Here is a 26,428-nt window from a genome sequence, read left to right as displayed (position 1 = left end):
CTTTCTAAGTTGTATTGCTAGGTATTTTATTCTCTTTGTAGCAATTGTGAATGGGGGTCACTCATGATTTGGCCCTCTGTTTGTCTATTATTGGTGTATAGGAATGCTTGTGATTCTTGCACACTGATTTTGTATCCTGAGACTTTGAAGTTGCTTATCAGCTTAAGGAGATTTCTGGCTGAGAGGATGGAGTTTTCTAAATATTCAATCATGTCATCCCTAAACAGAGGAAATTTGACTTCCTCTCTTCCTATTTAAATGACCTTTATTTCTCTTTCTTGTCTGATTGCCCTGGCCAAAATTTCCAATAATATGTTGATAGGAGTAGTGAGAGAGGGAATCCTTGTCTTGTGTCAGTTCTCAAAGAAAATGCTTCCAGCTTTTACCCATTCAGTATATTGACTGTAAGTTTGTCATAAATAGCTCTAATTATTGGGAGAAACATTCCATCAATACCTAGTTTATTGAGAGATTTTTAGCATAAAAAAGTGTAGAATTTTATCGAGGCCTTTTATACATCTATAGAGGTAATCATATGGTTTTTGTCATTGGTTCCATTTAAATGGATTACGTTTATTGATTTGTGTATGTTGAACTAGCCTTGCATTCCAGGGATGAAGCCAACTTGATCATGGTGGATAAGTTAGTTGACTTGCTAGATAAGATTTTTGATGTGCTGCTACATTTGGTTTGCCAGTATTTTACTGAGGACTTTCACATCGATGTTCATGAGGGATATTGGCCTGAAATTTTCTTTTTTGTTGTGTCTCTGCCCGGTTTTGGTATCAGGATGATGCTGGCCTCATAAAATGAGTTAGGGAGGAGTTCCTCTCTTTCTATTGTTTAGAATAGTTTCAGAAGGAATGGTAACAGCTCCTCTTTGTACCTCTGGTAGACTTCACCTGTGACTCTGTCTGGTCCTGGCTTTTTTTTGGTTGGTAGGCTATTAATCACTGCCTCAATTTCAGAACTTGTTATTGGTCTATTCAGAGATTCAACTTCTTCCTGGTTTAGTCTTGGGAGTGTGTATGTGTCCAGGAATTTAACCATTTCTTCTAGATTTTCTAGTTTATTTGCATAGAGGTGTTTAAACTATTTTCTGATGGTAGTCTGTATTTCTGTGGGATCAGTGGTGATATCCCCTTTATCGTTTTTTATTGTGTCTATTTGATTCTTCTCTCTTTTCTTCTTCATCAGTCTGGTTAATGGTCTAGTTTGTTAACCTTCTCAAAAAACCAGCTCCTGGATTCACTGGGTTTTTTTGAAGGGTTTTTCGTGTCTCCATCTCCTTCAGTTTTGCTCTGACCTTGGTTATTTCTCATCTTCTGCTAGCTTTTGAATTTGTTTGCTCTTGCTTCTCTAGTTCTTTTAATTGTCATGTTAGGGTGTCGATCTTAGATCTTTCCCACTTTCTCCTGTGGGCATTTAGTGCTATAAATTTCCCTCTAAACACTACTTTAGCTGTGTCCCAGAGATTCTGGTACGTTGTGTCTTCATTCTCATTGGTTTCAAAGAACTTATTTGTTTCTGCCTTAATTTCGTTATGTACCCAGTAGTCATTCAGGAGCAGGTTGTTCAGTTTCCATGTACTTGTGTGAGTTTCTGAATCCTGAGTTCTAATTTGATTGCACTGTGGTCTGAGAGACTGTTTACTATGATTTCCATTGTTTTGCATTTGCTGAGGAGTGTTTTACTTCCAATTATGTGGTCAATTTTACAATAAGTGCAATGTGGTGCTGAGAAGAATTTATATTCTGTTGATTTGGGGCAGAGAGTTCTGTAGATGTCTGTTAGGTCTGCTTGTCCAGAGCTGAGTTCAAGTCCTGAATATCCTTGTTAATTTTCTGTCTTGTTGATCTAATACTGACAGTGGGGTGTAAAAGTCTCCCATTATTATTGTGTGGGAGTCTAAGTCTCTTTGTATGTCTCTAAGAATTGCTTTATGAATCTGAGTACTCCTGTATTGGGTGCGTGTATATTTAGGATAGTTAGTCATCTTGTTGCATTGATCCCTTTACCATTATGTAATGCCCTTCTTTGTCTTTTTGGAACTTTGTTGGTTTAAAGTCTGTTTCATCAGAGACTAGGATTGCAATGCCTGCTTTTTTATTGCTTTCCATTTGCTTGGGAAGTATTCCTTCATCCCTTTATTTTAGCCTGTGTAGTCTTTGCACATGAGATGGGTCTCCTGAATACAGCACAAGGATGGGTCTTAACTTTTTATCCAATTTGCCAGTCTGTGTCTTTCAATTGGGACATTTAGCCCATTTACATTTAAGGTTAATATTATTATTTGTGAATTTGATCCTGTCATTATGATGCTAGCTGTTTATTTTGCCCATTGGTTGATGCAGTTTCTTCATAGTGTCAAGAGTCTTTACAATTTGGTATGTTTTTGCAGTAACTGGTACCGGTTTCTCCTTTCCATATTTAGTGCTTCCTTCAGGAGCTCTTGTAAGGCAGGCCTGGTGGTGACAGAATCTCTCAGCATTTGCTTGTCTGTAAAGATTTTATTTCTCCTTCACTTAGGAAGCTTAGTTTGGCTGGATATGAAATTCTGGGTTGAAAATTCTTTTCTTTAAGAATGTTGAATATTGGCCCCCACTCTCTTCTGGCTTGTAGGGTTTCTGCAGAGAGATCCGCTGTTAGTCTGATGGGTTTCCCTTTGAGGGTAACCTGACCTATCTCTCTGGCTGCCCTTAACATTTTTTCCTTCATTTCAACCTTGGTGAACCTGATGATTATGTGTCCTGGAATTGCTCTTCTCAAGGAGTATCTTTGTGGTGTTCTCTGTATTTCCTGAATTTGAATGTTGGCCTGTCTTGGTAGGTTGGGGAAGTTCTCCTGGGTAATATCCTGGAGGGTGTTTTCCATCTTGGTTCCATTCTCCCTGTCACTTTCAGGTACGCCAATCAAATGTAGGTTTGGTCTCTTCACATAGTCCCATATTTCTTGGAGGCTTTGTTCATTCCTTTTCATTCTTTTTTCTCTAATCTTGTCTTTACACTTTATTTCATTATGCTGATCTTCAATCTCTGATATCCTTCCTTCTGCTTGATCGATTCAGCTATTGATACTTGTGTATGCTTCATGAAGTTCCTGTGCTGTGTTTTTCAGTTCCATCGGGTCGTTTATGTTCTTCTCTAAACTGGTTATTCTGGTTACCAATTCCTCCAACCTTTTATCAAGGTTCTCAGCTTCCTTGCATTGGGTTAGAACATGCTCCTTTAGCTTGGAAGATTTTCTTGTTACCCACCTTCTGAAGCCTACTTCTGTCAGTTCGTCAAACTCATTCTCCATCCAGTTTTGTTCCCTGGCTGGTGAGGAGTTGTGATCCTTTGGAGGAGAAGAGGCGTTCTGGTTTTTGGAATTTTCAGCCTTTTTGCGCTGGTTTTTCTTCATCTTCGTGGATTTATCTACCTTTGGTCTTTGATGCTGGTGACCTTTGGATGGGGTTTTTGTGTGGACATCCTTTTTGTTGATGTTGATGCTATTCCTTTCTGTTTGTTAGTTTTCCTTCTAACAGTCAGGCCCCTCTGCTGCAGGTCTGCTGGAGTTTGCTGGAGGTCCACTCCAGACCCTGTTTGCTTGGGTATCATACAGCAGAGGCTGCAGAACAGCAAACGTTGCTGCCTGTTCCTTCCTCTAGAAGCTTCGTCCCAGAGAGGCACCTGCCAGATGCCCGCTGGAGCTCTCCCGCATGTGGTGTTTGTCAACTCCTGCTGGAAGGTGTCTCCCAGTGAGGAGACATGGATGTCAGGGACCCACTTGAGGAGGCAGTCTGTCCCTTGGCAGTGCTCGAGCGCTGTGCTGAGAGATTCGCCCCTCTCTTCAGAGCTGGCAGGCAGGAACATTTAAGTCTGCTGCAGCTGTGCCCACAGTGACCTCTTCTCCCAGATGCTCTGTCCCAGGGAGATGGGAGTTTGATGTATAAGCCCCTGATTGGGGCTGCTGCCTTTCTTTCACAGATGCCCTTCGCAGAGGGGAGGAATCGAGAGAGGCAGTTTGGCTACAGCGGCTTTGCAGAACTGAGATTGGCTCTGCCTAGTTTAAGCTTCCCAGTGGCTTTGTTTACACTGTGAGGGGAAAACTCCCTACTCAAGACTCAGTAATAGCGGACACCCCCCGCTCCCCGCCCACTAAGCTCGAGTGTCCCAGGTCGTCTTCAGACTGCTGTGCTGGCAGCGAGAATTTCAAGCCTTTGGATCTTAGCTGCTTAGGCTCTGTACATGTGGAATCTGCTGAACTAGACCCCTTGGCTCCGTGGCTTCAGCCCCCTTTCCAGGGCAGTGAATGGTTCTGTGTCACTGGTGTTCTAGGCGCCACTGGGGTATTAAAAAAAAAAAAATCCTGCAGCAAGTTCGGTGTCTGCTCAAGTGGCCACCCAGTTTTGTGCTTGAATCCAAGGGCCCTGGTGGCATAGGCACCCAAGAGAATCTCCTTGTCTTCAGGTTGTGAAGACCATGGAAAAAGTGTCGTATCTGGGCCAGAGTGCACCGTTCCTCAGGGCACAGTCTCTCACACCTTCCCTTCACTAGGGGAGGGAGTTCTGTGATCCCTTGTGCTTCCCGGATGTGGTGATGCCTCACCCTGCCCCCCACATTCTGCACCCACTGTCTAACCAGTCCCAGTGAGATGAGCTGGGTACCTCAGTTGGAAATGCAGAAATCACCTGCCTTCTGCGTTGATCTCACTGGGAGCTGCAGACCGGAGCTCTTCCTATTTGGCTGACTTGCCAGCGACTCCCTCTTCTTTCATTGTATAATGTCTAAACTGAGGCCCAGGAACTTTAGTTGCTTATCTAAAGTTAACAAATTTCACAACTCAGCCAGCAATACGACTCAGTCCCATACTGTTAAGACTGCTTTTTCATTACTTATTACTTACTTAATTAAAAATTATTTATAATGAAACTCAAGGCAGAGCATTTTGCAAGAACGTGTAACTAGCAGCACACTTTTTTATATCACTACTTCCTCTCTAGCAGTAGAGGGATAAGGAAAGGGAAGCCCAGGTTCTTCCTACTGAACCTCCAATCTTCATAAAGACTTTTCTTTACCTCCAATGTTGCTGTTGCCATCTGTGCTGGCTAGCCAGGAACAGTTATCAGTCCCCTAATCATGTGGCCAATTGAAAATGTCAGTCTTTGTTTTGTCGAATATAGTTGTAGAAAGCTGCATTTTACCAGTTTCCGACGAGAGTTATGATGTCTGTGAAAACAGTGAGCTAGCAAAATTTGGATGATAATCTCACACCCTTACACATAGTTATATTCTGATCTTCACATTTTTGAATATACTGCCAACCCCCACGACAGCCCTTATTCTTCTTACATTGGCTTCTAGTGTTTTACTTAATGTTTCTAAGCAACCAACTAAAATTGGCAGCAGTATATTAAAAGAAAGGGAAAATGATTACTGCTTATCAGTTCAGCAAAGTGTTCATAAGTATTCACTGAATGAACCCTAAATGATTGATTTTCACTGATAAATTTATTTTGGCTTTTTTCACTCTATTATGATTTTCTATATTGCAGAAAAAGTTGCATATGATAGAACAAAGATTTCCCTCTATTTGTAATGTCAGTTTAAGATTTAATTAATCCCTCATCACCATAGTTATTGATTTTCTCTTTTTGAATTATATTTTAATAACTATCTGTGAGAACAGGCAGAAAGCCTGTCTCTGGAAACAATGCCTTGATATTCAGGGACTTGAGAACAGCTGCAGTCTGTTATTTTTCTTTCCTTAATAGCTGAATGTCACATCCTGTAGTTTGGTTTTCATTCACTAATCTGAGCAAAGGATTCAAGTTCCATTAACATAGTGTGTTAACATTCTGCAGGACTCTTCAGTTTAAGTTACCTTTTCAACTAAAAATAAATCCCATCTGGGCTTCTGGTTTCTAAACTTACCCTAGAATCCTCTTGGCCTTGGCATTACTATTTCTATTATGTAAGAATCTCTTCAGTCTCAGGCTCTGCCAAAATCCAGTTCTCTTACTAATTCAAATTTCACTCTTCCACCTCAGCATGGTATTAATAAAATTAGTGGATATAAAACTGTGTATATATGCTCTGTGTGTAAGTTAATTTATATTTGAATGAATCTGTTTGTATTTAATTGTAGATGTTTATAGCCAGGTTGGGGAAAAGTGTGTGGGAAGGGATAAGAAAGGGAAGTAAGCCTGGTAAAGAGGAAGAAAAACTCTATAGGAGCCACAAAAGGTAATAGTAACAAGACTGGTGTTGAAGAGAGGAGATAAATATCATTTATTTATTTTAGGCTGAGATGCCCTTTTCTTTCCCTCTAATAAAGATTGCCAAATATAATCTATAAGAAGCCATTTGTGGGGATACCTAATTTTACTTGTTTATAAATTGAACCTTTGTCCAATTTGTGTTTACACTACAAATTACTTGACATTGGATATTTCCATATTTAATAAAGGATATAAAATTGGAACACTAAAGTAGATTTAATAAATGTTCCGTGTCATTAGCACCATTGGTCTCTCATTTAAAACCATGGAAGAGTGTTTCGTAGTATTTTGTGCAGATTTGCAGCATCAGCATCACCCGGAAACATGTAGAAATACAAATTCTTCCTGGGGGAAGGGGCGACTGTGGGCGCAGCTTCAGCAGACTTAAATGTTCCTGCCTGGCGGCTCCGAAGAGAGCAGCAGAATCTCCCAGCACAGTGCTCAAGCTCTGCCAAGGGACAGACTGCCTCCTCAAGTGGGTCCCTGACATCCATGTCTCCTCACTGGGAGACACCTTCCAGCAGGAGTTGACAAACACCACATGCGGGAGAGCTCCAGCGGGCATCTGGCAGGTGCCTCTCTGGGACGAAGCTTCTAGAGGAAGGAACAGGCAGCAACGTTTGCTGTTCTGCAGCCTCTGCTGTATGATACCCAAGCAAACAGGGTCTGGAGTGGACCTCCAGCAAACTCCAGCAGACCTGCAGCAGAGGGGCCTGACTGTTAGAAGGAAAACTAACAAACAGAAAGGAATAGCATCAACATCAACAAAAAGGATGTCCACACAAAAACCCCATCCAAAGGTCACCAGCATCAAAGACCAAAGGTAGATAAATCCACGAAGATGAAGAAAAACCAGCGCAAAAAGGCTGAAAATTCCAAAAACCAGAACGCCTCTTCTCCTCCAAAGGATCACAACTCCTCACCAGCCAGGGAACAAAACTGGATGGAGAATGAGTTTGACGAACTGACAGAAGTAGGCTTCAGAAGGTGGGTAACAAGAAAATCTTCCAAGCTAAAGGAGCATGTTCTAACCCAATGCAAGGAAGCTGAGAACCTTGATAAAAGGTTGGAGGAATTGGTAACCAGAATAACCAGTTTAGAGAAGAACATAAACGACCCGATGGAACTGAAAAACACAGCACAGGAACTTCATGAAGCATACACAAGTATCAATAGCTGAATCGATCAAGCAGAAGGAAGGATATCAGAGATTGAAGATCAGCATAATGAAATAAAGTGTAAAGACAAGATTAGAGAAAAAAGAATGAAAAGGAATGAACAAAGCCTCCAAGAAATATGGGACTATGTGAAGAGACCAAACCTACATTTGATTGGCGTACCTGAAAGTGACAGGGAGAATGGAACCAAGATGGAAAACACCCTCCAGGATATTACCCAGGAGAACTTCCCCAACCTACCAAGACAGGCCAACATTCAAATTCAGGAAATACAGAGAACACCACAAAGATACTCCTTGAGAAGAGCAATTCCAGGACACATAATCATCAGGTTCACCAAGGTTGAAATGAAGGAAAAAATGTTAAGGGCAGCCAGAGAGATAGGTCAGGTTACCCTCAAAGGGAAACCCATCAGACTAACAGCGGATCTCTCTGCAGAAACCCTACAAGCCAGAAGAGAGTGGGGGCCAATATTCAACATTCTTAAAGAAAAGAATTTTCAACCCAGAATTTCATATCCAGCCAAACTAAGCTTCCTAAGTGAAGGAGAAATAAAATCTTTACAGACAAGCAAATGCTGAGAGATTCTGTCACCACCAGGCCTGCCTTACAAGAGCTCCTGAAGGAAGCACTAAATATGGAAAGGAGAAACCGGTACCAGTTACTGCAAAAACATACCAAATTGTAAAGACTCTTGACACTATGAAGAAACTGCATCAACCAATGGGCAAAATAAACAGCTAGCATCATAATGACAGGATCAAATTCACAAATAATAATATTAACCTTAAATGTAAATGGGCTAAATGTCCCAATTGAAAGACACAGACTGGCAAATTGGATAAAAAGTTAAGACCCATCCTTGTGCTGTATTCAGGAGACCCATCTCATGTGCAAAGACTACACAGGCTAAAATAAAGGGATGAAGGAATACTTCCCAAGCAAATGGAAAGCAATAAAAAAGCAGGCATTGCAATCCTAGTCTCTGATGAAACAGACTTTAAACCAACAAAGTTCCAAAAAGACAAAGAAGGGCATTACATAATGGTAAAGGGATCAATGCAACAAGATGACTAACTATCCTAAATATACACGCACCCAATACAGGAGTACTCAGATTCATAAAGCAATTCTTAGAGACATACAAAGAGACTTAGACTCCCACACAATAATAATGGGAGACTTTTACACCCCACTGTCAGTATTAGATCAACAAGACAGAAAATTAACAAGGATATTCAGGACTTGAACTCAGCTCTGGACAAGCAGACCTAACAGACATCTACAGAACTCTCTGCCCCAAATCAACAGAATATAAATTCTTCTCAGCACCACATTGCACTTATTGTAAAATTGACCACATAATTGGAAGTAAAACACTCCTCAGCAAATGCAAAACAATGGAAATCATAGTAAACAGTCTCTCAGACCACAGTGCAATCAAATTAGAACTCAGGATTCAGAAACTCACACAAGTACATGGAAACTGAACAACCTGCTCCTGAATGACTACTGGGTACATAACGAAATTAAGGCAGAAACAAATAAGTTCTTTGAAACCAATGAGAATGAAGACACAACGTACCAGAATCTCTGGGACACAGCTAAAGTAGTGTTTAGAGGGAAATTTATAGCACTAAATGCCCACAGGAGAAAGTGGGAAAGATCTAAGATCGACACCCTAACATGACAATTAAAAGAACTAGAGAAGCAAGAGCAAACAAATTCAAAAGCTAGCAGAAGATGAGAAATAACCAAGGTCAGAGCAAAACTGAAGGAGATGGAGACACGAAAAACCCTTCAAAAAAACCCAGTGAATCCAGGAGCTGGTTTTTTGAGAAGGTTAACAAACTAGACCATTAACCAGACTGATGAAGAAGAAAAGAGAGAAGAATCAAATAGACACAATAAAAAACGATAAAGGGGATATCACCACTGATCCCACAGAAATACAGACTACCATCAGAAAATAGTTTAAACACCTCTATGCAAATAAACTAGAAAATCTAGAAGAAATGGTTAAATTCCTGGACACATACACACTCCCAAGACTAAACCAGGAAGAAGTTGAATCTCTGAATAGACCAATAACAAGTTCTGAAATTGAGGCAGTGATTAATAGCCTACCAACCAAAAAAAAGCCAGGACTAGACAGAGTCACAGGTGAAGTCTACCAGAGGTACAAAGAGGAGCTGTTACCATTCCTTCTGAAACTATTCTAAACAATAGAAAGAGAGGAACTCCTCCCTAACTCATTTTATGAGGCCAGTATCATTTGCTGCTATGCAACTTCAGCAAAGACGCAGGATACAAAATTAATGTGCAAAAATCACAAGCATTCCTATACACCAAAAATAGAGCCAAATCATGAGTGATTTCCCATTCACAATTGCTACAAAGAGAATAAAATACCTAGCAATACAACTTACAAAAGATGTGAAGGACCTCTTTAAGGAGAACTACAAATCACTGCTCAAGAAAAGAAGACAGCACACAAAGGGAAAAACATTCCATGCTCATGGATAGGAAGAATCATTATCATGAAAATGGCCATACTGCCCAAAGTAATTTATAGATTCAACGCTATCCCCATCATGCTACCATTGACTTTCTTCACAGAATTAGAAAAAACTACTTTACATTTCATATGGAACCAAAAGAGAGCCCATATAGCCAAGACAATCCTAAGCAAAAAGAACAAAGCTGGAGGCATCATGCTACCTGACTTCAAACTATACTACAAGGTTACAGTAACCAAAACAATATGATACTGGTATCAAAACAGATATATAGACCAATAGAACAGAACAGAGGCCTCAGAAATAATGCCACACATCTACAATAATCTGATCTTTGACAAACCTGACAAAAACAAGCAATGGGGAAAGGATTCCCTATTTAATAAATGGTGCTGGGAAAACTGGCTAGCCATATGCAGAAAACTGAAACACAGACTCCTTCCTTACAGCTCATACAAAAATTAACTCTAGATGAATTAAAGACTTAAACATAAAACCTAATACCATAAAAACCCTAGAAGAAAACCTAGACAATAGCATTCAGGACATAGGCATGGGCAAAGACTTCATGGCTAAAACACCAAAAGCAACGGCAACAAAAGCCAAAATTGACAAATGGCATCTAATTAAACTAAAGAGTTCCTGCACAGCAAAAGAAACTATCATCAGAGTGAAGAGGCAACCTACAGAATGAGAGAAAATGTTTGCAATCTATCCATCTGACAAAGGACTAATATCCAGAATCTACAAGGAACTTAAACAAATTTACAAGAAAAATCAACCCGCCCCATCAAAAAGTAGGTAAAGGGTATGAACAGACACTTCTCAAAAGAAGACATTTATGCAGCCAACAAACATATGAAAAAAAGTTCATTATCACTGGTCATTAGAGAAATGCAAATCAAAACCACAATGAGATACCATCTCATGCCAGTTAGAAAGGCGATCAGTAAAAAGTCAGGAAACAACAGACGCTGGAGAGGATGTGAAGAAATAGGAACACTTCTACACTGTTGGTGGGAGTGTAAATTAGTTCAACCATTGTGGAAGACGGTGTGGCGATTCCTCAAGGATCTAGAACCAGAAATACCATTTAACCCAACAATCCCATTACTGGGTATATGCCCAGAGGATGATAAATAATTCTACAATAAAGACATGCACACGTATGTTTATTACAGCATTGTTCGCAATAGCAAAGACTGGGAACCAACCCAAACCAACCCAAATGCCCATCAATGATGGACTGGATAAAGAAAATATGGCACATATGCACCATGGAATACTATGCAGCCATAAAGAAGGATGAGTTCATGTCCTTTGCAGGGACATAGATGAAGCTGGAAACCATCATTCTCAGCAAACTAACACAGGAATAGAAAAGAAAACACTGCATGTTCTCACTCATAAGTGGGAGTTGAACAATGAGAACACATGGACACAGGAAGGGGAACATCACACCCCAGGACCTGTCAGTGAGTGGGGGACTAGGGAAGGGATAGCATTAGGAGAAATACGTAATGTAGATGACGGGTTGATGGGTGCAGGAAACCACCAAGGCACGTGTATAACTACGTAACAAACCTGCACGTTCTGCACATGTATCCCAGAACTTAAAGAAAAAAAAAAAAAGAAAGAAGATGGCTTAAGTCAGTTGTTCCTAAGGTTTCAAAAAAGAACTTCAAGGTCTACCTCGGGGGAACGGTGCTGAATGAATAGTTTTACTCACAGCAACTCTGCTTAATATAATTATGCTCTAATAAATTGTATTTTTTTAGAAGTGTTTTGTCACAATCAAAAACAAGAACAAAAATAAGTTTAAAAACCACTAGAGTTTATATCATTTCTTAGATCACTTTCACCTCTACAACTATTCAAGAACAAAATGAAAAAGACTCATAAACCTACCAAAAAGTTTCAAAATTCTCTAACAGTGTGACCTAGATAACGGCCTGTAACAGAGAAATTCAGGAAGTATGGAAACTTACAATGTATATGTCATGTATTATAAAAAACTGATTTTTAATTATGAATTTCTGCCTTATAACATGGTATAAGAAAATATCTGAAAAAAACAACAACAAAAAACAAAACAACCAAAGAAAAAGAACAACCATCCAACCAAACTTGTCTTCTTTTTCTGGATCTACATTATGTCTATAAATTATTTTATACTGCCCCCAACAAAAGATGGAGTCTAATTCTCCCCCCTTTGAATATGAGCCAGCCTTAATGACTCCTTGCTAATCAACAAAAGTGGCAGAAGTGGAGCTGCATGAGTAGGTTATTGAAAGGCAATAACATTTGTGCTTGGCTCTCTCTTTTGAGATGTTTGTCCTTGGAATCCGTCACCATGCTGTGAGGATGCCAAGAGTCACCTGAAAAGGCCATATGTAGGTGTTTCATCTAAGGTCCAAGCCTACAACCAGCATCAATCATCAGGCATGGAAGTGACCAAGCCTTCAGGTGATTCCAGCTCTCAGTATTCAAGGCGCCTCAACTAATGCTCAGGAGAACCAAGATGAGCTGTCCCCTCTGATCCCCATGCAAATTACGTATTTGTAAATAAAATAAACATTGCTGGTATTTTAAGCCACTAAATTTTAGGGAGGTTTATTATTATATACGCAATAGATACTGGAACATGTATAAACAGAAATCATGTAATCTCTCAGAATCTCATACTCCTTATCTGTTAAAGAAACAAATGGAGGTTTTTTGGGTTAAGATGGCAGACTGAGCACATTTTAATTCCTCCCAAAATTCCATTTAACTACAGTAAAAGGTTCTGTTGTTGTTTTAAAGATATAAATCTATAAGGACAAACAGAACAGGTGAAATAGCCGTAGCCTCAAAGGTAAAAAACTAGGAAGCAGAGATGTCAGTGAAAATTGGTTTAGTATCCCTGAGACAGCTAAATACAAGCCCCAATAAGGAAATCACAAAGTAACGATTTACACTGCAGAATTCTTAAAGGGCACAGAATCAGGAACTGGGAATATAAGGGGGAAGGCAAAAATAAGAACTATGGTAAAAACTGAATAAAAAGTTAGCTCCCTAGATCTCTTCCTTGCCACTACATGACTATCCCTCCTCCATCCCTACTCACGCAGAAGTCTGGAAATTCCTATTATTTGGAGAGAGTAAAACAGACGTGCTTTGGACTAGGGAATGCCAGACACAGATGAGGTTATAAAAACTATACCAAGACACAGTAGCAGTAAACAACTAATTGCTTAATACTAAGTGACTGACCAGTCAAAAGAGACTCCCAATCTCCTTCTCCCCGCAAACGGAATACTTACCCTGCCCTTCCCTCAGACAGAAGACACATTCATGGGGAATCTGATTAGGCTAAGAAGAAATAACTAAAGATACGGACATCAGGGTTCCTCAATCAACAGGCCACCCAAATAGCCTCATAATAAAGCTTATGGTCAACAAATCTTATTTATGCCTCACCTTCCAATCATCCATCTTGGTTCCCTCATTAACCATGAGCAGAAAATCAAAGACTACCAAACTTCTAATGACAGCCTCCAATATGGAGGACAGAGACCAAAACAAAGAGACAAAAGCAACATGGAGGAATCAGAAACCATGCAGGGAGAAGAAAAAAGAATTTTAAACCTATTACTAGCTTTCTCAGAGGAATAAAAGAGAGTACAACCATGAAATAAAAGGGTACTATAAAAAAGAAAGATTCAGTGGGGAAAAATTCTTCACAATTAAAGGCATAATAGAAGTAAGATACTCAGTAGAAGAGTTTTGAGAAAATTTCCTAAATCATAAAGCAAAAGAGAAGAGAAATACAAGTAAAAAAGAAAATTAAGAGTCCAGAAAGTCTGGCTTTTGAATAAGAGGAGATTCAGAAAGAAAGGATAGAAAAAACAGAGGATCATCATCAACAAAATAATTCAAGAAACTTTTCTGGGATTTAAGGACATGAAGCTGCTAGACCGAGTATACAGCACAAGGGATGAATACAAACCCACACCAAGGCACAACGCTGTGCAATTTCAAAACTTCCAAGACAAGAGATGGCTCGACAAGCTTCCAGAGAGACAGAGACAGAGGTAGACAGACCTCTAATTCAAAGGAACAGGAATCACGGTGGTCTGAGGTGGGAGCTACACTCCATACAGACTGAAACTGAGTGGCCTGAAATTTAACAATGTTGATACTTGTCATCACCAAGACCCTGACTGCCTTTGTACTCTTTTTAAACGGAAGACAGAATGTACAGGTGAGCCTACTTCTTATTCCTGGCTTGCCAGGGTTGGGGGGTGGGTCAAGAAGTCCCTGTTCTCCTCTTCTTTCTCTGCTGACTCAGCTAATGACACTCAGGTTACCTCACAGATTGAAGCTACAGTGCTTTTGACAGTTGGAGGAGTCTTTCTGACAGACATCTAATAGTCTCAACTGCAGCTCTGCCACACATCCCAAGAGGTGTCCTTTGTTCCTGAGGACTCATTCATACAGAGGGAACTATAAAAAAGGGAACAATAGTCAACCTCTGGACAGAAGGGTGGGGCAATGTGATTGGGTTGGGCTCCCTGGGGCTTTTATAGTGCCAGTACTGCTCTTGAGTGCTGAGTTCTTGGGTTTTAATTTTATTATTAAATGTTGATTATAGTCTTCTGCATGTATAACACATTTTGGATTTTTAAAATGTGTGCCATCAGTTGCTAAGAGTAATGTTCCTGCCCCATGATAATATCTTCCTCCACAACTAAACTGCTCATCTATATACATTGTCATAACATGTACTGAACTTCCTAAGATACAGAATTAAATACTTTTTAAATGCTTTCATCCATATCTTTACAACTTCCTCAGGTAGCTTCTTTATTATCCAGTTTTACAGATGAGAAAATAAGCACAGAGAGGTTAAATAAATTTTCTAGGATTGTACAGTTTGTATGTTACAGAGCCAGAATTCAAACCCAGCCTGAGAAGCTACAAAACTCATGTTATTCCCACTATTGAATGATGCCAAACCTTATACTATGTATAAAAACAAATAATAAAATGGAAAACTAAATTAACATGGGTGTAGGAGCCATTAAACTATAAGATGTCCAAAAAAAAAAAAAAAAAAAAAAAGAAGAAGAAGAACAACAACAAAAATTCAGCAAGCATCAAGCAAAATCAATATAGTGGAAAATTAACCATTTAAATAATAAAACTTAGGTGTAAAATGACACTTTATGACTCACCATGCCCAATTTCCTCATTCTATAAATGTTTTGACACAATAAAAAACAAGAGGGCGAAGTTATCTGTTTAAGATCACATTGGCAGTTATAGGTAGTAGTTGAGCCAAAGACTCGGTTCTTAACTGACAATGTGTGAGTACCAGCCAGGTAATAATAAATGAGATACAAGTTGAAGGATCCCTGTATTAGTTTAGTACTTTGGTGCTGCTTATGACTACTTCGTAGTGGCAGGCAGCTGAAACAAGGAAAGACCAGAATGGATTAGTCATAACAAGTGGTTTTTACACTATTGTCTATAGGATGACTTTCTGAACATTTGGCAAAAAATAAAATTGAAGGTGGGAGAGAGAAAGGAAAAAAGACAGGAAAAAAAAGTCTGACTCACAGGACTTTAGCCATCAGAGCCAAATAAGGCAAATACATTCATTAGATTTTAGAGATGTGCTTTTTACTAAGTTCAATGATGTGTGTTTGTCAAACTGTGATAAAAGCAGGGGTGAAATGTTCTTTTATGAGCCTAGTTATAAAAATATTCGAAAGTCCCCTCTCTATAAAGTTATCTTTAGTGAAATAGATGTCTTAATTTGGACATAAATTACACAATTTATTACAGCCTTGAGATCGGTTTAACATTCCAACAGGGTAAACATGCCAGAAACCCAGAAAAAGTGCCTCCCATTCATTACCTCATTCAGTAAATTATTAACTAAGTATAGACTACATGTACCATGAATGCTAGGTCCTGGAAACAAACAGATGGATTCAAACTCAAGGAGACTGTACATGCATTTACTCCTGGACCCAACAACCCCACTTCTAGAAATATCCTATAGATATACCTGCAGATGAACAAAGCAACGTAGGTACAGAATCATTCATTATGGTATTATCTGCAATAACAAAATAATGGACACAAATCACTTATTTTAATAGGGATCTGAGTAACTAATTCCAGTTTACTTACTCTAATACAATGTACATCCAATACAATGGAATATATTTGTAAAAAATAATAAAGAAATTTTCTATGTACTGATACAGAAAGATATCTAGAATACATGAACTGGACAAAAAGCAAGGTTCTGGACAATGCATACATAGTTACCCACCAAAGGTGGAAAATGATATATAAATAAATATAAATATTTATTTATATTTGTTTGCATTTGCCTGAAAAACCACAGGAAAGAATACAAGAGACAACAGAAAAGAGAGTGAAAGTGAGATGTCTGAAACATATTTATTTTTATAGTTTTGATTTTTGAAACACATAGATGTGTTACCTAGTCAATAAAAAGTTATCTTTAATATAAAAAAGAAAAAATTACTCTTCCCATAGGAAGAGTTAAGAAAAGTCAAATCCAAGTTACCCACTCTGACCTAGCGAAAGATCTTAGAGATTTAGTCTAAAACCAGTTCATTCTTTAAGGAAACCTGTAGATGGAGTTATTTGGGACTTGAAAATACCTCTTCTAAGGTAGGAATCCTTATGTGGCAAGTCCTTTGCTTTCCGCAAATAACAAGCCCTGTGCTAGGTTTCTTCTAACACTTGCCCTTCAAGTTGCTCTTAGAGAAAATGTGAAACTCTGGGGTACTTGACCTGTGAAGATCACAGGACTCAAACACAGATCCAATTGCAATTTCAGCTGCAGACCACTTGTTCTTCCCTGGCTACTTCAGAGTGACAAAGATCATAGTATGCTTTTCTCCAGGGTGTGTAAAAACTACAGAATTCATTAGGTCATATCAAGGTTCTACTAAACTCATGAAATGGGCTGAGCTGGCTATGAGCTTGCTCTCAAGGTAAATGTCAGAGTTCACAGCTACTCTTTTCTGAACTACCTAGACTGGAAAGACATTTTTGAAAGTTTGGGGAAGAATTGCTTCATTTCTTTTAAAGATATTCTGTGCTACTTAAAAATGTTTCAATTAAGTGTGAAAGGGGCATCATAACTTTAGAAAGGAAGACACAAGAGAGTAAGGGACGATGTAGTGCTAACTTTCTCTCCTCTATCACTTATCATCCAGGTTGTTTCTCTGAAGAGATATCATCACTAGCAGCTGTTACAGTAGGTAAAACTCCTACACTTCTCACGTATTTCTAAAAGGACAGCCAATTTGACAGGCATACCTAGTCATGTGATCCACAGGGAGGAAAGGCATTCCTCAGCTGTTAGGTGAACCCACGCTGGGTTTTTGCAGTTTCCCTAATACCAGTTGATCAGACAGGGAAACAAGCTGTTAGAGAAACCCAGCATAGGTCCTGCTACCAGAGAAGAGGGAGGAAAATTATAATAACTGCCAAAAAATGAGGCATCTTTGAGAAAACAATCTTATTGGAAAGTAAGAGAAGCTTCCCAAAACATCAAGGAACTATAAACATGCTTACATTTGGAAGATGTAGTCTAACTTTCTATTCACTGAAAGAATTACTTCTGCAGTGCCCCTAACAGATAAACTCCATGTAACAACTGAATTCAGGTGGCATCCAGATAGAACAGCTAGGAAAATTCAGTACCAGGAGTTCTAATAAGATAGAGGAAGTCTGCTAAAAGATCTGCTCATCTAGAGTCAGAGTCATTTATGCAGATACCCCAAGTTCAAGTTGGGGGTAAGTCCAGATTCCACAAGACAGGCGCAGATGAGAGGGAAGCAGACATTGATGGAAGCTCAAATAAGTGGACCATATTAAGAGTCAATATGGCCACTCAAAAACTTGTAGGCATATGAGTTGGCAAACTGACTTCAGAGATCAAGACATTAGTATAGAAGGAATGGAGTAGATGGAAATCAGAGTGTGAACTCAAAGGTGCCTCCTTAGGGCAATATTGGCGTGATGGAGGGGTGTGTGTGTGTGTGTGTGTGTGTGTGTGTGTGTGTGTATGCAAATAAATAAAAGAAAGAAGTTATTAAAAGCAAATGTTCAAAAATGAGGCAATATAAATACTAACCTATAAGAATGTAGAACAGGTCTAGCACTGGCTTAGAATGTCAAACAGAAAATCTCTGTGCAAGAATAATTTATACCACATGCAGCTTATGGACACGGGTAATTTACCAGAAAATATGTCTTTAAATATTTCTAGGTTTGTTTTGCTTGGTTAGGGTGTGAGGGGCATTTAAGCCTTTGAAGGTTTGTTTTGTCTTGTTACAAGGTGAGGGGAACTTAGAAGTATTTAAGTAATGTACATTTCCTGTGATAAAACAATATAGAGTTACATAAGAAACATTAATAATATACACACAATTCTACCTCCCTGAGGAACCCATTAACAGATTGGTGAGCACCCTTCTACGCTCAAAGTACAAAAGGTTTCCCTGCACTTGAAAACGTTGGATTCATATTCTACCTATAATGATGTAACTTACTTTTTTCATTTTACAATGTATTATGGGCATTTCTCCTAGTCACTTTACATACATATCATATTTTTCTTAATAGAAGCATAATATTTGCAGTACAGATTAACATAATTTAGCTAACTAATACAGATTGCTTCAAATATCACTACTATAAATAATGTACATTTTTTCCATTTATCTTTTTACCTATGTTACATCTTTATAATATCTATAAGCTTTTCCATTCAAACTACCTTTTAGTCTTTAGATAACAGTTTTATAGCTTTCTCCAAATAGATTTACACATTTCCTTTTAGGTTTATTTCTAAGTATTTCATATATTTTCCATAAAGTCTTCTTATTGATTACTGCTCAAATATGGGATATCCATTAAATATTTGAATATATACATTTATATAATATAGAAAATATATATGTACATTATTTTATTTATAATGTAGCCACCTCTCCAATCAAAGTTGCTTATTATTCATGAGTTTTGTATTTCATTCTCTTACTCTAGGTAACATTCACCTAAAAATAAAGATTTTGCTGCTTCTGGTAAATACATATACAGCTTCTTTTTGTTGTATTAACTAGACCTATCAGAACAATGCTGAATAATTAACATCTACTTTTTAAATAATTTAATGATATATGTTTAGCCAAAATATATTTAAAAATTATTTACCATTCTTGATGTTAGGGAAAACAAGATGTGCAGGTGAACTTCTGTTTTCAGCGGCTTCTTTCTTCGGGCTAATAGCTGAAATAAAACTGCTGAAAGTGGAAATTTGGCCTTTGGCTCCTCTGTCCAAACCCTAAAAACAGAAAAGTTAACATTGCAGTATACTTCCTACTACCTATAAATTATTTTATTGCAAAAATCACAAACATTTATAAGAGATTTTAATTTGATGACGAGTAGTCAATAGATAAAAACGTATATGAATTTGACTTACCTTTTCTAGGACTTAACTGTCTCATATATAAAACAGCCTTATTATCTATCCACTTACAAACTGAGAAGTTTGGAAATGGGAATAACAACGGTACCTATCTTATAGAGTTATTGTAAGATTTAACAGAGATAATGCATATAATTAGCATTGGTTCTTGCACATTGCACACCCTCCATTAATGTTAACTACTATTTTAAGTATGCATTTAAAGAATACTAATTTTGTGATCTCTATAAATATTATTTTTAATAAATAGCATGCATGTAATACCTTACAGGCTGATTCACTGAAGGCTATCCTCTCATTTGATGTAACTTTATAAGTTCAGGTAAAAAGATAACCCTTTAGAATTAATTTTTTTCTAAGCACTGTGATTGGGTATACCAGGATTTTTTTTTTAGAAGTAGTGCTAAGCACTTTGGGATCCTTAGGCACAGGTAACAGCAATCTTCTAAAACATGGAATCTATTCATTAACACATCTTTCACAAAATAACAACCCTATAAAATTCATAGTACATATTTAATTAATCAGTACTTTGTAATTATATAAAAAATCTTTACACATACTTTGAAGCGCAAGATTAAGCTATAGAGCTGCCTCAGGGCTTATTCTCAGCTCTCTGAGATGTTTTTATGCTATGTTCCAATTTCCAGATGCTTAAGAGAATACAGTAGCTAACTTCTTTAACATCCACTTTTTAATTCCGAAGGTAACGTCTTCACTTTCACAGTAGAGGAAGAGTTTCTTTTTCATCTCCTCCTTCTTAATTTACCAGACTGATTGCCATTTACCTTTTCAGAATTCACTCATATAATATAGCAGAAGCATTTATGCTCACTAAATTCCCCATTATCTTACAGTTAGGTAGAGCCATCTGATTTATTCTAATAGGCCACAAGTGGAAATGACACCTGTCATTTCTGAGTCCGAAAGTACCAATGCATTTAAGACTGGGGAAAAACTCTAGCTTTTCTCTATTTTCCTCAACTGGCAACCATCCAGGCTGAGTTGAGATGCTAGAGCATCTGTTAGCTTGGGTTCTTGAGTGACTATGTGAAACAGCCAATCCTGACCAATGTTAGACTATACCATTAGCAATAATAAACCTTAACAGTTTTCAAACACTGAAACTTGGGGCTAATTTGTAACTGCAGAATAGCCTATCACAACTTGTTTCTGAAGCTTTTTCCAGTGTTCACCATTTCTATAAAACCAATCATTCTTATTTGTTCTTGTAATTTATTTACATTGTTCCACTAAAATTATAATCATTCTAATATTGGCCCTTCACACTGGACTAGAAGTTCAACACAGAGCTTGTCATACAGTGAGTCTTGTGCATAGGTGCTATACTTTAAATTTACTTTTTAAAGAAAATATAAAAGAGCCCAAAGAGAATAAATTTCAGATACTATACACATAGAATTAAAAAGTCTCTGGAATTAAGAGACTTTTAGAAATTAGCTAACTCCTTTATTTCACAGAAAAGGAAAGTGGAACTGTCTGAGACTCACCTAAAGTGACCTAACAAGCAACAGTGATGTAATGGACACTAAATGGGAACCTGAGGGACACTTTCATGAGTAAAGGAAAAACACATATGCATTTTTTTGGTGTGACATTTTTGGCTGTTCATAGATTTTATTGTAATTTGTTTTGCTTGGTCCGTGATTCTTGGCTAGATTTCAGCTCAGTAATGTCTGGGTTAGTATTTCTGTGTTAGGAAACAAGTCATTTGTTGAGTACTTGTTATATACCTACTACTATAGTAGCCACTTTAATACATTATAACATTCCTATATGTATTTACACCCCATTTTATAGATGGGGAAATTGAATTTCCATGCCCATGTTCACAGAGCTGATAAATGGGAAGCCAGGATTCAAATTCCAGTTTGAATGACCATGAAATCTGTATTCTTAACACTTACATTACAGTCTCTCACTATAGCAGCTGTCACTAATTAAGGGCTTAGCATGTGACAGTAGGTGTGTTGAACACATCAGCCTATTTTCACAACAACCCTTCGTGGTTGATGTAATCTCTACTTTTATAGATGTATGTTGAGTTAAATTTAATCTCTTTAGGAGCAATTCACGTAACCAGAGAATATTACATAAGCAGAACAACTAAGTGTACTTTAGGGAAACTTCTGATGTCCTAAGCCATCTGGGAAAGACTTTAACATTTTCTTTTCTTTTCTTCCCCCTTCCTTCACCTCTTCTTAATAAAAGAGGTCTCAAAGAATATTGCTTAGTTCACTTGTGGGATCTCCAAATAATAAAAACTAAGAATTCAATTAACAGTTATTCAACAACTATCAGTTCTAATGTCTAGTGGATTTATAGAGTCTCAAAGATAAGAGAAAAAATTGAAAAGAGAGGTAAGACAGTGATACACAGTATCTTTCTATAAAATAGTCAGTAAATTATGTAATTTGCATAATATTGGTAAATTAAAGCAATTTGTTCAAGTACACAAAACCAGTGTGTTGATTAGGAAAATGAAATCTAAACAGGTTACATATTTGAAAAAGTAAATCATTCCTTATTATATATATTAGGATGCTTAAATAAGAATTTTATTAACAACTGGGGCTAAGTTTGCTTATTTGTATATTTTGTTCTCTCAGAAAATCTTAATAATAGGGGGAACAAATGCCAAATTGGACACACGAATTTGACAGTTATAAGAAAGTAACCAATTTGTAAAAGAAGGTTAGTCATGCTTGTATAATAAATGGTCCCTCCTTTGTTAACTTTGCTGTAAATATCTACAATAATTTAACATATAGAGGGCATTTTTTCACTGACAACTGTCATGAATGTTATCTAAGACTAAGCAACAGTAGGATTTAGGGAGCAGTGTAGTTGGAATATAGAATCAGAAAGGGAGAAAGGTCCAGCAAGATATGACTGGGAAGGTAGGTAGTGGCCATGTTATGAGGCCTTCAGGCTACAGAGTATAGATTCTATCCTGCACAGAGATAGAGAAAAATCATTGAGCACTTCTAAGCAAGAAATGACAAGATCATATCTGTATTTTAGAAAAAAATCACTATGGTAGCAGTCTAGGGAATAGAATAAAGGGTAGAAATACTGGAAGCTAAACCAGGCCTACTGGAAGAAATGAAATTTGAATGGAGATAGTAATAATAGGGAATGAAGAGGAATGACAGCCTGGGCCAGAAATGACCAAATTGTTAACAGCTATTTCAAGTGTAAGTCTGAAGCATAATGAGAATGAACAAACCCTACCATAAATTATAAAGTAAATGAAATAAACATTGTAAAAAGGTTTCTTCAAATTTCAGAAGAATAGGCATATTTTGACACCTCACTGTATAGAAGAAAGCATCTTTGAAGAAAATTCTAGACAGGGTTATATCAACATGATTTGTGAGTAACTGCAAAAGGAACCAATGCTCACTAGGCAAAAGTATGCTTTGCATGACAAAATAATGAATTTTTATAACAGGGTTATTGTAATATAGCAACAGAAAACCTGTAACAAGTTTGTCCAACCCACAGCCCCCAGGGTGCATGCAGCCCAGGATGGCTTTGAATGCAGCCCAACACAAATTCGTAAACTTTCTTAAAACATTATAAATTTTTGTGTGTGATTTTTTTTTTTTTAGCTCATCAGCCATTGTTTGTGTTAGTGTATTTTATGTGTGACACAAGACAATTCTTCCAATGTGACCCAGGGAAGCCAAAAGATTGGACACACCTGACAATATAAGGACAGAACTGTGGGAAATATTGGGATGTATGTTATGAGCTGGAAAAGGAGATTAAGAATGAATGACCAAAGAGATAAGAAATCGAGAAGAAAGTGATGTGTTAAAAATAAGGGAGGATAAAGTTTCAAGAAAAGAAAAAAAAAGGTCAATAATCTTAAATAATGAAGAGTGGTTAGGTCTAAAATGTGCCTAACTGAAATGGGGCAACTATGAAATCTTGAGGACAGCTGAGACAACAGATTTAGGGTAATAGTGGTGGCAGGGACTATACCAAATAAACTGACAAATGAATGGGAAGTTAGAAAATGAAAGCAATGAGCAAGGATGACTCAGAAGCTTTACTGAAGGGGAAAAAAGCCTGAGGGGGTTAGAATGCAAAGGTTGAGGGAAGATCTACTATGTGCATTACCACGGTTGCCATCTAATGTTCCCTTCTATTTAAATTGCCCCACTCGTGGTCCCCATAGCATTGCTGTTATTCTTTGTGCAGGAATGGCTGTGGACTAGAGCAGAGGTAGGCACTCAACTAAGAGGTAGCCCATCTGCAATTAGGGTAGCCACGTATTAGCTGGCTTGGCATGATGGACACTGATGCTTCCTAGTAAGTCAACCAGAGGTCTTTCGAGATTTTAGACAGAGGAATATAGAAAAGACTGACCAGCTAAAAGAGAATAGCAGAGGCACAAAAAACAGCCAGTCTCTGTTCCTGTTTGTTTTCTGCTTCCAATCTATGTGCCTCATTTCAATAAATTCTCTTTTGCCAAAAGGAGGCTGATTTTCTTTCTCTCTCTCCTCTCTCTCTCCCTTCCCCTCTCTCTCTCTCTCTCTCTCTCTCTCTCTCTCTTTCTTTCTTTCTTTCCTTTTGAGATGTAGTTTCACTCTGTCGCCCAGTCTGGAGTGCAGAGGCACAATCTTGGCTCACTGCAACCTCCGCCTCCTAGGTTCCAGTGATTCTCCTGCCGCAGCCTCCTGAGCAGCCGGGATTATAGGCGCACACCACCATGCCCGGCTAATTTTTTTTTTTTTTTTTTTTTTTTTTTTTTTTTGTATTTTTAGTAGAGATGGGGTTTCACCATGTTGGTCCGGCTGGTCTTGAACTCCTGACCTCATGATCTGCCTGCCTCAGCCTCCCAAAGTGCTGGGATTACAAGTGTGAGCCACTGAGCCCAGCCTGATTTTCTTTTTTTTGTAATCATAAAAGCTTAAACAACATAATAAAAATTCCTTGGTCTAATAAGTCTCTTGTTTGTAAAATAATTGTGCTCTTGACACGTTATACTTGAGATGACATGAAATTAATCATAGATACTTTCACACATTGATAGAATAATAAAAGTAAATCCTCAAAACACCAGTTGCCCCACATCAGCTTATACAAAAGAAATCTTACAACCTAACACTTCCATGAGAAAAAAAAGGGCATCATTTTGTGCAATGGCAAAATAATTAATATTAGAGAATCAAATCAAGAAGTTATTGGGTATTAATATGACATCAAACTCCAGACTAAATTAAATGTTAAAGAACATTACTTTACAAACCTTCTGAAATTTGGACCACAGCTATTACATGTGGCTTCGTGAGTTTTGTAAATGTTATCTATGAGTCCTACAGAAGAACACTAAAGATGATGGCCTGGAATGTGGCCAGCCTACAGTGGGCTGGGGGTGTTGAGGAATAGATAGTAGCAGGATACTCAACCAGCTGTTCCAGATTGAAGATAAGTACAAATAGAGAACACAGGGAAAGACACTAAGAATTCTTTGAGGGAAAAAAATACTCAAAATATTTCAACCTGGCATAATAAATAATAGACCTGATTCTCTAGGCAGAGGCTGACCATACATTTATTAAACTAGAATTCAGTAAACGTTGCAAACAGCAGAAAAATGTAGTAATTACAAGAACTAATCAAAAATCTTATTTCACAAGTACCTAATGTGGGCTTCAATGGTCTTTTTGATGATATAATCACATAGATTATATGTAATAATCTCAAGATATTTAAACGGACAAATACTTAAAGAGTACCTGTTCTGCTATTAACATATAGTTAAATATTTTCAACCTTATTTTAAATTTTATTTGAATACATGAGTTCCTACTTTCAACCTCTACTGAGGAAGAGACTGAATCTTAAATTTCCAATTTCTTCATCATATTTTTCTACCAATGCTAGTAAGAATAACCATGGTTTTCCATGATCACTTCTGAATTGACTAACAAGTGCTACTATATTTAAAATTCTGGTAAAATTTACTTTGATCATCCTCTATACTCCAAAAGTTGCCTTAGAAGATCAACATTTTTCTTCCCATTCTAACCCAATCTTTGAAAAAACGAGTAAGTGCTGGCTGTTCCATCATGAAATGCTTTAAAAGCCATATCTCACTATCTTAGTTTCTGAATTAAAATATTTTAAATTGAACGTCTATGTCTATAAAATTCACCCTTTAGTCTCAATGAGTCCAGGAATCTGTGATGCATATAAAAACTACTTTTTCAAAAGAATGAGTAGCTTCCTGAGATACTGAACAAAGGTTATGATGACCAAAAAACTGATAAACGCATATTTATAGGTTTCAAGTTAAAATAGAAAACATTTAAGATACCCTGTTTTACCAATTTTTAATAAACTGAACTAAACTACCAATCAGAGCCATCCTGGAGCCAATGATATAATTTAGAGTCTACAAAGAGACTATTTTAGGCCCTGATCCTGGGTAAAGATATTTTGTTTCTCTTTTTGTATGCTTTTTCACAGTTCCCTATTAGGATGGTAGGTTATAAACTCATGAAATGCTAACTTTGTTCTACCATCCTTCTACTAAGATATGAAAACTCAGCTACTTTCAAGGTGGAAAGTTCCCTACCAACCAAAAAAGCACCAGCCCAAGTGGAATTGGTTTAAGTGATATAAATCATATCTTTAAATGGAGACTAGGAAATAAGGATGTGGATTCTGAAACAAAATTTTGTCACACACATACACACAAATCAACGCAATTAATCATATAGATGACTGAAAATTAGCCCTACAAACGTTAGTCCTGAAGCTCAGAAATTTCAGTTCATTTATCATTAGGAAGGCAAGGTGGCATCAGAGATTTTATTCATTTATTTTATAATATAAGAAAATATTAAAAATACATGAATACATTATGCTTAAACGGTAAAATATTACTTTTTAAATGCGCATT

The 26,428-nt window shown here is 37.5% G+C and overlaps 1 protein-coding gene across 7 annotated transcripts in view; it reads right to left on the bottom strand.

Moving 5' to 3' along the window:
- Positions 1–26,428, bottom strand: part of HECTD2 (HECT domain E3 ubiquitin protein ligase 2) — a 95,257-nt gene that overhangs the window by 60,893 nt on the left and 7,936 nt on the right. For 6 of the 7 annotated variants that reach the window (XM_015147680.3, XM_077946750.1, XM_077946751.1 and 3 more), the window contains exon 2: positions 19,212–19,341. Coding sequence is in view for 6 of the 7 variants with exons in the window: in XM_077946750.1 (XP_077802876.1) it covers positions 19,212–19,341 (130 nt within the window). In the remaining variant the exon portion in view is untranslated. Of the gene's footprint in view, positions 1–16,017; positions 16,069–19,211; positions 19,342–26,428 lie in introns of all 7 variants that reach the window. The other variant, XM_015147678.3, reaches the window with a different exon arrangement.

Source organism: Macaca mulatta, chromosome 9, assembly GCF_049350105.2.
Source record: "Macaca mulatta isolate MMU2019108-1 chromosome 9, T2T-MMU8v2.0, whole genome shotgun sequence".
Classification (NCBI taxonomy): domain Eukaryota; kingdom Metazoa; phylum Chordata; class Mammalia; order Primates; family Cercopithecidae; genus Macaca; species Macaca mulatta.
This window is presented reverse-complemented; position numbering and strand designations above follow the sequence as displayed.